At 38.7% G+C, this 14,596-nt stretch overlaps 1 protein-coding gene across 5 annotated transcripts in view; it reads right to left on the bottom strand.

Moving 5' to 3' along the window:
• Positions 1-14,596, bottom strand: part of PCNX1 (pecanex 1) — a 184,519-nt gene that overhangs the window by 56,310 nt on the left and 113,613 nt on the right. For all 5 annotated transcript variants that reach the window (XM_024998104.2, XM_024998106.2, XM_024998105.2 and 2 more), the window contains 3 exons: positions 5,954-6,063; positions 5,231-5,336; positions 2,646-2,738 (listed from right to left, as the gene is read on the bottom strand). In XM_024998104.2, the coding sequence (XP_024853872.1) occupies positions 2,646-2,738; positions 5,231-5,336; positions 5,954-6,063 (309 nt within the window). The remainder of the gene's footprint in view (positions 1-2,645; positions 2,739-5,230; positions 5,337-5,953; positions 6,064-14,596) is intronic.

The following is a 14,596-nucleotide window of genomic DNA, read 5'->3' as shown; positions in this document are numbered from 1 at the left end:
AAGTTGAAAAAATTACAAGTGATTTTGAAAATGACTCAAAGAAGAACTTCTAATTTGTCAGTTCAATTTTAGTCACTTACAGCATCTGAGAACTAAACATTTGTCTACAGTTAACATTTCCATATTATGTAATTTTCTGATTAAAACAGCTATAAAAGTTAGTGGCTGGTCATGTAATACAGATATTTTAAAATGTGTTAACTACTTTGGTGTCTCACACTGCCAATGTAACTAGAGTATGGCCTGAGGTGTACCACTTCCTACTCTAGTAATGTTCTACGTGACTAGCAGAGCAATGTATTAAATTTTTACTAACAGAGATAAAAGACATTAGCTAAATATAATTGTAAATTTGAAGAGCAGGCCCAAACTTAAAATAGTATTCTTTTGTTGTGTCTTTATGTAGTTTGGAAGAGAGTTCTTGTGTATGACTAAATTTACAAAAAAAACAAAGTACCATCACTTCAAATATTCAAACTAATTATTTAGAAACTAAAGAGGCCTGCATCTGACCCCTGAAGACTCACAGGATCTCACTCAGTTTGCAAGGTACTCAGGAGTTAATGGATCAAATTGGAAAAGAAGAAAACAAGCAAAAATGTTAAAATTAAATAATACAACCTTTGTTTACAGGCAAATGGAATAAAAGAGACTTACTTTATTCCACATGAAATACAATAAAATGCATGAACCAATGTTTTGCAATGTATTAGACATAAGGAAATAAACAGTGAACCCTGAGAGAAAGAGAGCAGATGAGGTCAGTGTCAGGCCTGCTCCAGCTTACTGCCCTTAGAGAATTTTCAGACTGTACTGCAGGGAGGGGAACCCATGTAAGCCTGCAACCTCCTGAGTGGAGGAAATGGAACTTAGAGGCTGGGCATAGCAAGGCAACTAGAGCTCATCGGAGTAAACAGTTTTCTAAACAGAAAACTGCATGGACGGAGAAATGCATGGAGGAAGATCTGCAAAGGGTCTAGCTCGAGTATTCAGGGGAATGAGCCACACATGTGTGGGAATAGACCATGTGTGGCCAGAGAAAGAACCATGCCAAACTCACACAGCAGGCACTACTGTGCCTGTTCTCCCAAGCCAGACTGGAAAAATGCAACACTCCCAGAGCACTAGGCAGAGTATTCCAAAGGGTGTTGCCTTCAAAGGTAGGCAGAATATTAGCCCTAGACTGACTAGCCCTGTCCCAATTCAGCAATCTTAAAAGTTAGATTTGAGAGGATCAAACTGTTTACAAGGAACTTAGGGCCAAAAACAAAGTTCAAGAATATTTCTAGAAATAAAAAAATATCCAGTACCCACAAGGCAAAACATAATGCTTGACATCCAATCAAAAACAACCATGCACGCAAGGAATCAGGAAACTATGATTCATGGGGGAAAAAAAATCAGTTAATCAAAACCAACCCATAAGTAACACAGAAGTTAGGATTATGAGACATGGACATTAAGAGAGATAGAAGGGAATTACATTAAGTTCAAAAAAGTAAACAGAGGCATGAGAGATATAAAAAAGACCTGAAACCAACTTTGAAAGATGAAACTTGTTAATTCTGAGATTAAAAAATACACTGGATGGCATTAACTGTAGATTAAACATTACAGAAGAAAAGATTAGTGAACTTAATAACAAAGCAATAGAAACTATTCACAATTAAACATGCAGAGGGAAAAACAGAATTAAAAAAAAAAAGTGAACTGTAGGACCAATTCAAGAGGCCAAAGATTATGTAACTGGAGTCCACGAGTGGGAGTGGGTGGAGGGACAGCAGAAGAAAAAGGGAAAAAACATTTAAAGTAATAATGACCAAAATTGTCTAAAGCTGGTGAAAACTAGACCACAGATGCAACGTACCCTAAGCACAAAAACATGAAGAAAACTATGCGCAGGGGCACAACAGGCAAACTGCCGACATGTAGAAACGCGGGTCTGCACGAGAGAATGAAGAGCACCGAGGAGGGCAGCCACAGGCCTGCAGGACCACCATCTGGGGAGCACCACCCACACCCGGGCCCGATTTACAGGACGAGGTTCTGGACTTCCAGCTGTAACAGAACGAGACTCTGGGGAGTTTACAAGGATGTCAGTCACGGAGGAAAGCAGGCAGACTGTAGAAGTCAGTCCAGAACAGTTCCCATGATCCTCCCTTCCTGATGTTTATGCCTGCCTGTATTCCTCTCCCACACTATAGCAGGTTGCCCAGGGTGAGCTATGGATAAGGAAGACGTGGTGGTACGCCACATCCACAACAGTTATAAAAGATCGGGACACCGGTCTTGGGCCTTCTCTCTCTAGGATCACCAGCCTTGGGGCAAAGAAGCTAGTGAGGACACTTCGGCAGCCCATGGTGAGGACCACACGGAGAGGAACTAAGCTATCTAGCCAACAGTCAGCAAGGAAGTGAGGCCTACTCACAGCCTCAGATGACTACAGTTGCATATGACTAGGGTAACACACTGAGCTGGGATCATCTAAGCAACTCTCAGAGTCATGACCCATGAGAAACCATGAGAAAAATAAGTTATTTGTTGTTAAAACCAAACAAAGTCATATATTTTAGCATTATGATCAAGTCAGAAGTGAATCCAAACAGTTATCTTCCCCCAGTGAAAAGAACAAAATGATTCCTTACCTGCAATACTGTGAACACTGTGCTTACATGAATAGCAAAATACAGCACACCGATTACAATGCACACTACTAGGTCAGACTGTAGACGCTCGCTCTGTGGAACAAAATAATTTATCAAGCATCACACAAAAATTTAAACAACATCTTTCCTCCCAAGTGGCCAAGTTTAAGAAATAAATTTTCACTGATCCTATTCTGTAGCACTTCCAGGTATTTCTTACACATAATAATTAACTACCATAAGTTTTATTTACCTCCTATCCTGGTTCGATGCTGTACCAAGGATTGTTTAAGGAAATTAAACAAGCTTAACTATTTCCACACACAGTAAATATATCATAACAAAATCTTTTAGAATGAAGGTTTTCCCTCATTCGTCTGTTAAGTTTTACATGGGAAAAAGAAATGAGATCCTTAAGTTTTTCTATAGGGTATATCATTTTGGGTAACAGTTATATTTTCACTGGCTTTCTGAAATGTTGAAATTGCATGTACATGTCCTATTTTACTTAATAAATTTTGATTCTTTTGGGAGTTACAGTAAAAACCAAAAACTTCTTTATGTCTATGGTCATCATCACCACAGATTTATGCTTTTAAGCTAGATTCAGAAATACCCTACTATAGTTAATAAGAAATGTCCTTTGCTAACATGAAAACTAAAGTTAGGAGAAACTGCTTAAATTATATCTTGAGGCAATTTTATAGTTTTCTAAAGTTTTCTATTTTTTAGACTATGTGAACAGCTCAAGTTCAGTGAATGTCAGTTAAGTTCAGTAGCTCAGTCGTGCCCAACTCTTTGCAACCCCACGAATTGCAGCACACCAGGCCTCCCTGTCCATCACCAACTCCCAAAGTCTACCCAAACCCATATCCATCAAGTCGGTGATGCCATCCAGCCATCTCATCCTCTGTCGTCCCCTTCTCCTCCTGCCCCCAATCCTTCCCAGCATTAGGGTCTTTTCCAATGAGTCAACTCTTTGCATCAGGTGGCCAAACTATTGGGAGTTTCAGCTTCAGCATCAGTCCTTCTAATGAACACCCAGGAGTGATCTCCCTTAGGATGGACTGGTTGGATTTCCTTGCAGTCCAAGGGACTCTCAAGAGTCTTCTCCAACACCACAGTTCAAAAGCATCAATTCTTCGGCCCTCAGCCTTCTTCACAGTCCAACTCTCACATCCATACATGACCACAGGAAAAACTATAGCCTTGACTAGACGGACCTTTGTTGGCAAAGTAATGTCTCTGCTTTTGAATATGCTGTCTAGGTTGATCATAACTTTTCTCCCAAGAAGTAAGCGTCTTTTAATTTCATGGCTGCAGTCACCATCTGCAGTGATTTTGGAGCCCAAAAAATAAAGTCTGACACTGCTTCCCCATCTATTTCCCATGAAGTGATGAGACCAGATGCCATGATCTTTGTTTTCTGAATGTTAAGCTTTAAGCCAACTTTTTCACTCTCCTCTTTCACTTTCATCAAGAGGTTTTTTAGTTCCTCTTCACTTTCTGCCATAAGGGTGGTGTCATCTGCATATCTGAGGTTATTGCTATTTCTCCCGGCAATCTTGATTCCAGCTTGTGCTTCTTCCAGCCCAGCATTTCTCATGATGTACTCTGCATATAAGTTAAAAAAGCAGGGTGACAATATACAGCCTTGACGTATTCCTTTCCTATTTGGAACCAGTCTGTTGTTCCATGTCCAGTTCTAACTGTTGCTTCCTGACCTGCATATAGATTTCCCAAGAGGGAGGTCAGGTGGTCTGGTATTCCCATCTCTTTCAGAATTTTCCACAGTTTATTGTGATCCACACAGTCAAAGGCTTTGGCATAGTCAATAAAGCAGAAATAGATGTTTTTCTGGAACTCTCTTGTTTTTTTGATGATCCAGTGGATGTTGGCAATTTGATCTCTGGTTCCTCTGCCTTTTCTAAAACGAGCTTGAACATCTGGAAGTTCACGGTTCAGGTATTGCTGAAGCCTGGCTTGGAGAATTTTGAGCATTACTTTACTAGAGTGTGAGATGAGTACAATTGTGCAGTAGTTTGAGCGTTCTTTGGCATTGCCTTTCTTTGAGATTCGAATGAAAATTGACCTTTTTCAGTTCTGTGGCCACTGCCAAGTTTTCCAAATTTGCTGGCATATTGAGTGCAACACTTTCACAGCATCATCTTTCAGGATTTGAAATAGCTCAACTGGAATCTATCACCTCCACTAGCTTTGTTTGTAGTGATGCTTCCTAAGGTCCACTTGACTTCATATTCCAGGATGTCTGGCTCTAGGTGAGTGATCACACCATCGTGATTATCTGGGTCGTGAAGATCTTTTTTGTATAGTTCTTCTCTGTATTCCTTCACCTTAAGTAAAATGAATATTTAGCATACTGTTCTACATCAAAACAAACTTTGAGGAATGCGCCTTTCTTACATGTGAAAATCTGAAATAAAAACCACCCATGTACAATAACAATATACATGTATTTTTCCCAGTTACTAAAATTGTGTTGCCCCCTAAAATGTTCATTATACAACATGATGAACTGTATAAAATTTATTTATTTGGGGTGATCTTAAAAAGTTAAAACTTACAACAGAATTTCTAAGTTTTTCAGGCAGTGGATCTTTTACTTCAGACAAAGGGTCTTCTGGATTTTTCTCTTCTGTTTTTGGAAAAATCTTGGATTGCACCAAAGAGCTTTATGTTAAGAGAGAGAGAGAGAGAAAATCATAATCTATAAACTAGTACTTCAAACGACAAATAAACTTTATGATATAATAGAAAACGAAGTGATCCAACTGTATCTACTCATCGTGTGTATGCATGCTTAGTCACTCAGTCATCATGTCTGACTCTGAGACCCCAGGGACTACCCCCGCCAGACTCCTCTGTCGACGGGGATTCTCCAGGCAAGAATACTGAAGTGGGTTGCCATGCCCTTCTCCAGGGGATCTTCCCAACCCAGGGACTGAACCCATGTCTCCCGCATTGCAGGTGGATTCTTTACTGTCTGAGCCACCAGGAAAGCCCATATTTACTAATTAACAAATGACAAAGTTTAAGATGCCATAAATAAGCATACAATAAGAATATTTTAATGAAAATACAGTGTTACATCTTGGAGGACAAAAAACTAACAAATACTCTAGGCCTTGGTGATTACAATGACCCAAAGTTAATATATTTTGAAACCAAATATAGATAAGTCAACAGTGTTTTGACAATGCAGTGGAAAAACAGATCTTGGGAGTTAAATTAGAAAGAAATGCCAATTTACTTAAATTTCTCTAATTCAATAACAAGTGATCACTTACAAAAGCACAGATGGATCACTGCTTTGTCGGCTGAGATGATAGGATACTGCCACTAATAAGCCACAAAAAATGGAGAAAAGCACTGGAATATGCTGGCCATCCCAAGAATCCTGTTGGAAAAAAAAGTTTGACAGAACAATATGTTTCTAATTCACAATGTACCATATAATCCTTTTATGTCAGTATTTTGACAAAGAGAGAAAGATAACTGAATTAAACAAAACCTTTTCAGTAATGTTATCAATTGCATTTTATTCCATAAGACTTATTATTACTTTCTGATGAACTAGAATCTAATTGCTAAATGATCATCAGGTTGCTTTTGGTACTAAAGCTCTATTATATGCTAGGAATGACACATTTGTTTCTGATACATGCTGCTATCAATTTCTGTCAAATTTTAAGTCATATTAAGTTTATAGTAAACCATGTCCTATTTTTTTAAAAACAAAATAACCTGTTGTCGCAAACTTTTGATTATACATAATAATGGAGCAGGAAGAGGCAACACATGATGTAATACTCAAGGCAAAACAAACTGCTGACATTTGGTACGCTGCTTTCTGGATGCCTTTGTTCACATGCCATTATATTCCCTAGAGCACTAGGCATTCAGTGCTTCTTGAGTGAATAGCTGTACATTCCCAGAAATAAATAATACAAAGCTAGCTTCTGAGGTCAAGCAGACATGTGGATATGCCATGTCTGCTTTGCTCACTGTAGTATCTCTGGAGTCTGCTAGCATGGTACCTGGTACAGAGTAGACAACACTGGTGAAAGGAATAGTTAACAGTTCTTAAGTATGGCCTGTGAGGTAAGCACCTTTGTCTTTAGGGATTCAAGAGGGGAGAATGGTGGACTACACAATCAAATGGTAGTTTATTATGCAACATGCTCCCCCCCATTTAATAATAAAGTCTTGGAAATTGTTCCACACCACAACAGAGACCTTTTCTTTAATGGCTACATAAAAATCTAATCATCATCATCATATTATGTATATCATACTCTGTATCAAGCTCCTTTCTCAGATCTCTGTAAGTATTTATAAATTCTTACAATCATCCTCAGAGATATGTACTGTTACTCTCTAATTTATACATGAAGAAACTAGGGCAGAGATGGTTTAAGTATGTCCAGTTAACTGGTGGAACCAAAAACTGAACTTCCTTTTATGTTTGAATTTACTGAGCATAAAATTAAACAGTATGTGAAGAGTTTCAGAATGAAAGAGAGATGAATACATAAGGCAACAAAATAGAGGAGAAAATGAAATGTATGTAAGAACAGCATTAGCATAGTGATGATAACGTAAACACATCAGGTGTATGAGGGAGACAAGGAAGACTGTCTCATAGGAATGTGGGGAGAGAGGCAAAACAAAGGTAAGTCTACAGCTTCCATAATGTGCAGTCCATGGCTAATGCCTAAAACTTGACAAATTTTAAGAAGTATAAGTTAGTTACTTAGAGATACGGAGGCAAACACCATGAGAATCAGCTCAAAGAACTGAAAGTGATAACTCTGAGGAAGGGAAAAAGGGGTACAAAACCTACAATAAAAGTGACTGGGAACAAACATGAGGGAACCTTCTGATGGTGAGAAACTATTTTATATCTCACTAGGGGTGTATATTACACAGGTACATGATTTGTCAAAGCCTGTCAAACTATGTACTTAAGACTCACTGTGTATAAATTCTGCTTCAAAACAAGTATTATTCAACAAACGTTTGACACTATTTATTTCTCTCAGACAAAAGAAAAGCAACCTTAAATTGGTCTCAAAATGACTTACGTTATTTAGATTAATAATTTTGAATCATGAAATATGATGATTAAAAGATTAAAAGCTGAATTTGTTCTACAGGCTGTACTGGGTCTAAATGCTGTTACTTCAGTAAACAATGGCCCACATTCTAGCAATCTCTTTAAAAATACGTAAAGATGTAAGAAGTATGTATGTAACAGTAAGTAATAAAGTTGTCTTAGAGGAAAACTGTTAACTTTTAATGAGCTTTGAAATTCAAGGGAAAAAATGTAAACAAAAAAATCAGAAGTCAGAATTTCTAATAGATGTGTTCAGTTCAGTCGCTCAGTCGTGTCCGACTCTTTGAGACCCCATGAACCACAGCACACCAGGCCTCCCTGTCCATCACCAACTCCTGGAGTTTACCCAAACCCATGTCCATTGAGTCGGTGATGCCATCCAATCATCTCATCCTCTGTCGTCCCCTTCTCCTCCTGCCCTCAATCTTTCCCAGTGTCAGGGTCTTTTCAAATGAGTCAGCTCTTCGCATCAGGTGGCCAAAGTACTGGAGTTTCAGCTTCAACATCAGTCTTTCCAATGAACAGCCAGGAGTGATCTCTCCGAAGAAGCATCAATTCTTCAGCACTCAGCTTTCTTTACAGTCCACCTCTCATATCCATACATGACCATTGGAAACACCATACCCTTGACTAGACGGACCTCTGTTGGCAAAGTAATGTCTCTGCTTTTTAATATGCTGTCTAGGTTGGTCATAACTTTCCTTCCAAGGAGTAAGCGTTTTTTAATTTCATGGCTGCAGTCACCATCTGCAGTGATTTTGGAGCCCCAAAAAATAAAGTCAGCTACCGTTTCCACTGTTTGCCTATTTGCCATGAAGGGATGGGACCAGATGTCATGATCTTAGTTTTCTGAATGTTGAGTTTCAAGCCAACTTTTTCACTGTCCTCTTTCACTTTCATCAAGAGGCTCTTTAGTTCTTCTTCACTTTCTGCTGTAAGGGTGGTATCATCTGCATATCTGAGGTTTCTGGTATTTCTCCCGGCAATCTTGATTCCAGCTTGTGCTTCTTCCAGCTCAGCGTTTCTCATGATGTACTCTGCATAGAAGTTAAATAAGCAGGGAGACAATATACAGCCTTGATGTACTCATTTTCCTATTTGGAACCAGTCTGTTTGTCCATGTCCAGTTCTAGCTGTTTCTTCCTGACCTGCATACAGGTTTCTCAAGAGGCAGGTCAGGTGGTCTGGTATTCCCATCTCTTTCAGAATTTCCCACAGTTTATTGTGATCCACATAGTCAAAGGCTTTGGCATAGTCAATAAAGCAGAAACAGATGTTTTTCTGGAACTCCCTTCCTTTTTCCATGATCCATCGGATGTTGGTAATTTGGTCTCTGGTTCCTCTGCCTTTTCTAAAACCAGCCTGAACATCTGGAAGTTCATGGTTCATTAGGTTGGGGCAGAAGTAATTATGGTTTGCGTTGTTGAACTTTGCTGATTGATACTGGGATATGTTCTTAAACACATTCTTAAATTATGTTATACATTATTTTAATGTGCATTTCTTGCTTATGTTTTTTGCTAATGACTTATTACCTGCTGTTTATATTTACTTTAGAAATGCTGCTAGATAAAAGGTAAATTTGAGCAATTCTTTAATTTGAGTTCTAAATGGGTTGTAAAGCAGCAGAGACAATTTGCAACAACAATCAATGCATTTGGCCCAAAAACTGCTAACCGATGTACAGGGTGCAGAGGTGGTTCACGAAGTTTTGCAAAGGAGATGAGAGCCTTGAAGATGAGACGCGTAATGGTCGGCCATCGGAATTTGACAACAACCAATTGAGAGGATCACTGAAGCTGATCCTCTTAAAACTACACGAAAAGTTACTGAAGAACTCAACGTCAAGCATTCTATGGTTGTTTGGCATTTGAAGCAAACTGGAAAGATGAAAAAGCTGGATAAGTGGGTGCCGCATGAGCTGACTGAAAGTTACTGTTTTGAAGTGTCATATTTTCTTATTCTATGCAATAACAACAAAACATTTCTTGATTGGATTAGTATGTGTGACAAAAAGTAGATTTTATACAACAACCAGTGATGACTAGTTCAGTGGCTAGACCGAGAAGAAGCTCCAAAGCACTTTCCAAAGCCAAACCTGGACCAAAAAAGGTCATGGTCACTGTGTTACTGTTTGGTGGTCTGCTGCCCATCTGATCCACTAGAGCTTTCTGAATTCTGGTGAAACCATTATATCTGAGAAGTATGCTCAGCAAATTGGTAAGATGCACTGAAAACAGCAATGCCAGCAGCCCACACTGGTCAACAGAAGAGGCCCAATTCTTCTCCATGACAATGCCTGACTGCACGTTGCACTAACAAACTTCAAAAGTTGAATGAAATGGGCTACAAAGTTTTGCCTCATCCTCCATATTCAACTGACCTCTCACCTACTACCACTTCTTCAAGCATCTCCACAACTTTTTGCAAGAAATCACTTCCACAAACAGCAGGAGGCAGAAAATGCTTTCCACGAGTTCATCAAATCCTGAAGCATGGGTTTTTACACTACAGGAATAAACAAACTTATTTCTCATTGGCAAAAATGTGTAGATTGTAGTGGTTCCTATTCTGATTAATAAAGATGTGGTCAAGTCTGTTTATAATGATTTAAAATCCATGGTCCAAAACCACAATTACTTTTGTATCAATCTAATAAATGTCTATATTAGTGAATAGATTAAAAAAATTAAAAAAAAAATTAAACCATTCCTAAAGATATGATTATATTCCCAGATAATCACGATGGTGTGATCACTCACCTAGAGCCAGATATCCTGGAATGTGAGGTCAAGTGGGCCTTAGAAAGCATCACTATGAACAAAGCTAGTGGAGGTGATAGATTCCAGTTGAGCTATTTCAAATCCTGAAAGATGATGCTGTGAAAGTGTTGCACTCAATATGCCAGCAAATTTGGAAAACTCAGCAGTGGCCACAGGACTGGAAAAGGTAAGTTTTCATTCCAATTCCCAAGAAAGGCAATGCCGAAGAATGCTCAAACTACCGCACAATTGCACTCATCTCACACGCTAGTAAAGTAATGCTCAGAATTCTCCAAGCCAGGCTTCAGCAATACGTGAACCGTGAACTTCCAGATGTTCAAGCTGGTTTTAGAAAACGCAGAGGAACCAGAGATCAAACTGCCAACATCTGATGGATCATCGAAAAAGTAAGAGAGTTCCAGAAAAACATCTATTTCTGCTTTATTGACTATGCCAAAGCCTTGACTGTGTGGATCACCACAAACTGTGGAAAATTCTGAAAGAGATGGGAATACCAGACCACCTGACCTGCCTCTTGAGGAATTTGTATGCAGATCAGGAAGCAACAGTTAGAACTGGACATGGAACAACAGACTGGTTCCAAATAGGAAAAGGAATACGTCAAGGCTGTATATTGTCACCCTGCTTATTTAACTTATATGCAGAGTACATCATGAAAAATGCTGGGCTTGAAGAAGCACAGCTGGAATCAAGATGGCCGGGAGAAATATCAATAACCTCAGATATGCAGATGACACCATCCTTATGGCAGAAAGTGAAGAGGAACTAAAAAGCCTCTTGATGAAAGTCAAAGAGGAGAGTGAAAAAGTTGGCTTAAAGTTCAACATTCAGAAAACGAAGATCATGGCATCTGGTCCCATCACTTCATGGCAAATAGATGGGGAAACAGTGTCAGACTTTATTTTTCTGGGCTCCAAAATTACTACAGATGGTGACTGCAGCCATGAAATTAAAAGAGCCTTACTCCTTGGAAGGAAAGTTATGACCAACCTAGATAGCATATTCAAAAGCAGAAACATTACTTTGCCAACAAAGGTCCGTCTAGTCAAGGGTATGGTGTTTCCAGTGGTCATGTATGGATGTGAGAGTTGGACTGTGAAGAAGGCTGAGCGCTGAAGAATTGATGCTTTTGAACTGTGGTGTTGGAGAAGACTCTTGAGAGTCCCTTGGACTGCAAGGAGATCCAACCAGTCCATTCTGAAGGAGATCAGCCCTGGGATTTCTTTGGAAGGAATGATGCTAAAGCTGAAACTCCAGTACTTTGGCCACCTCATGAGAAGAGTTGACTCATTGGAAAAGACTCTGATGCTGGGAGGGATTGGGGGCAGGAGGAGAAGGGGATGACAGAGCATGAGATGGCTGGATGGCATCACCGACTCGATGGACGTGAGTCTGAGTGAACTCCGGGAGTTGGTGATGGACAGGGAGGCCTGGTGTGCTGTGATTCACGGGGTCGCAAAGAGTCGGACACGACTAAGCGACTGAACTGAACTGAAAGATATGCAACAATGTTCCTCAATGAATCTAACTGTCCAAAAGTAACTTCTATGATCAATTTCTTGTGTATTCTTCCATAAATACTCTATGTATATATAAGTTATTGGGTGTGTTTTTAAATAAAGGCACAAAGGGAACATTTATTTTTTGGCATATTGCTTTCCTTTGTATTCACACACACACACATACACACAGAGGAATATTACTCAACCTAAAAAAAAGGAAATCTTGTCAACTGCAACAACATGAATGAAACTGGAGGGCAATGTACTAGGTGAAATAAGCCACAAAGAGATTCACAAATACTGCATCTTAACATTTATATGTGGAATCTTAAAAAGGGGAAAAAAAAATTAAACTCATAGAAGCAGAGAATAGAAAGGTGCTTGTCAGGGACTGGGAGGTAGGGGAAACAGGGAAAGGTTGGTAAAAGAGCACAAACAGCTGTAAGACAGAATTTAGGTGAGCTGTGAGCAAAGTGGATAAACCGGGTCAAAAGGCACAGACTTCCCGTTTTAAGATGATTAAGTACTGAAAGGGTAATGCAGCGCAGTGATAGAGTTAATGGTGCTGCACTGCACATGTGAAAGTTACTAAGAGGACAGGATCTTAAAGGTTCTCACCGTAAGAAAAAATATTTGTGATTGTCTATAGTGCCCTTCCCTGGTGGCTCAGAAAGTAAAGAATCTGCCTGCAACGCAGGAGACCCAGGTTCAATCCCTGGGTTGGGAAGATCCCCTGTAGAAGGAAATGGCAACCCACTCTAGTATTCTTGCCTGGAGAATTCCATGGACAGAGGAGCCTGATGGGCTACAGTCCATGCAATTGCAAAGAGTTGGACATGACTGAGCAACTAACACACGGAGATACATATTAATTAAGATTTATAGTGGTGCTCATTTTGCAATATACATAAATATTGAAACTAATATAATGTTATTTGTCAATTATAACTTAATAAAAAATTAAAATAATAAGCTTTAAAAATTTTTTAAAAGATGAATAAGGTCTGAGAAGCTAGTAAGTAACACAGTGACTATAGCTGATAACACTGTATTGTAGAACTGAAATTTGCTAAGAGAGTAAACTTAAACATTCTTACCAAAAAAAATTAAAAAAGTAAATATGTGAGGTGATAAATGTGTTAACTTAATGGGGGAGTTCTTTCACAATTTATATGTATATCAAATCATCATCATGTACACTTTAAATATCTTAATTTTTATTTGTCAACTACATGTCAATACAGCTTGGAAAAAAGAAAAATAATACATCTTAGAAATCCACATTTGCACATAAAAATCTATTTTTATTCATTTTCATGATCGTATGGTATTCTATTGTGGGGCTATACCATAATTAATTTAACTAGTCACAAATGACAAATATTGGGTCATTTACAGCTTTTGCTGTTATAAACACTGCTATGATAAAATCTTTGTATATAGTCTTTACTCATTTACATAACCAAATCTGCACATTGATTCTATTACAATGGGGGACATCTAAAACTAAAATAGTCTGGTATAAAATGCCATGGCCAAGAAAGAAGGAAAAAAATATATCTCCCTGCCTGTCTTAGGACACAAGGTACTAGTTGGCAGCTTTACAACTGCTGTTCTTTTCTACATAATTACAGTTAAACTGGCTTTTGGAAAATTAGAAAACTTACTGCACTGTTAACTTCTATGGCTGCAATTTCCAAATAATGACCCATTTTCCAAAACATACTCTCCAAACACAGATCTGAAAACTTTTATACCAGATGGTTTAGATGGTGTACCTGGGAGAGCTTGGATTTGGATCTCATTCATTACCTCTAGTTCTTCTCTGGGCCACCAATCAAGCATCTCCCTCTCTGCTCAATTTCCTACCTCCCCTTTTAAATGCAATCAAGCCTCAGATCTTTCTTAGAAAACAAAACCCAGGAAACAATTGTCTCATGCACACAGGCTTCTCAACTATATTCTACAGAGAGTAGAACATGTTTCCTTAATATCAATTCAAACCTAAATTTCTATTAGTTTCCTCAGCCAAAATACCAAAAAAAGCTATTTTGCTCAAGTCACCAATATCCTCTATTAAATGCCAAATTAAATAAAAATTTTTTCACGTTGTACCACCTCTGAAGTTTCCTTTGTTGGATTTTGTTTCATTCACTGCTTAATATTCACTGCTTAAATATTGGCATTTCCCAGGGTTCTATCTGTGTCCATTTTCTCCTGCCAACCCAGGGTAGCAATCTTTTTCTTATACTTGAATTTGCTGACGAATTCTAAATCTTTCCATCATTACCACAAATAACTACCTACTATGTACCCCTGGATACCCCATTAATGCCAACAAATAAAAGTGTCTAAATGTAAACAATCCCCTTGCCCAGTAAACTCAAAGACTTCGAATCATGTGCATTAGTATCACTATGTAATAGGCTGTTCAAACCAGCACCCACCCAGAAGTCATCCCAGATCCTACTTGGGCTTTTTTCTTTTTAATCACTGAGTTCCCAAATATATTCACTGAGTCCAGTTGTC

Source organism: Bos taurus, chromosome 10, assembly GCF_002263795.3.
Source record: "Bos taurus isolate L1 Dominette 01449 registration number 42190680 breed Hereford chromosome 10, ARS-UCD2.0, whole genome shotgun sequence".
Classification (NCBI taxonomy): Eukaryota; Metazoa; Chordata; class Mammalia; order Artiodactyla; family Bovidae; genus Bos; species Bos taurus.
Note: the sequence above shows the minus strand (reverse complement) of the source record. Positions and strands in the feature narration are given on the sequence as shown.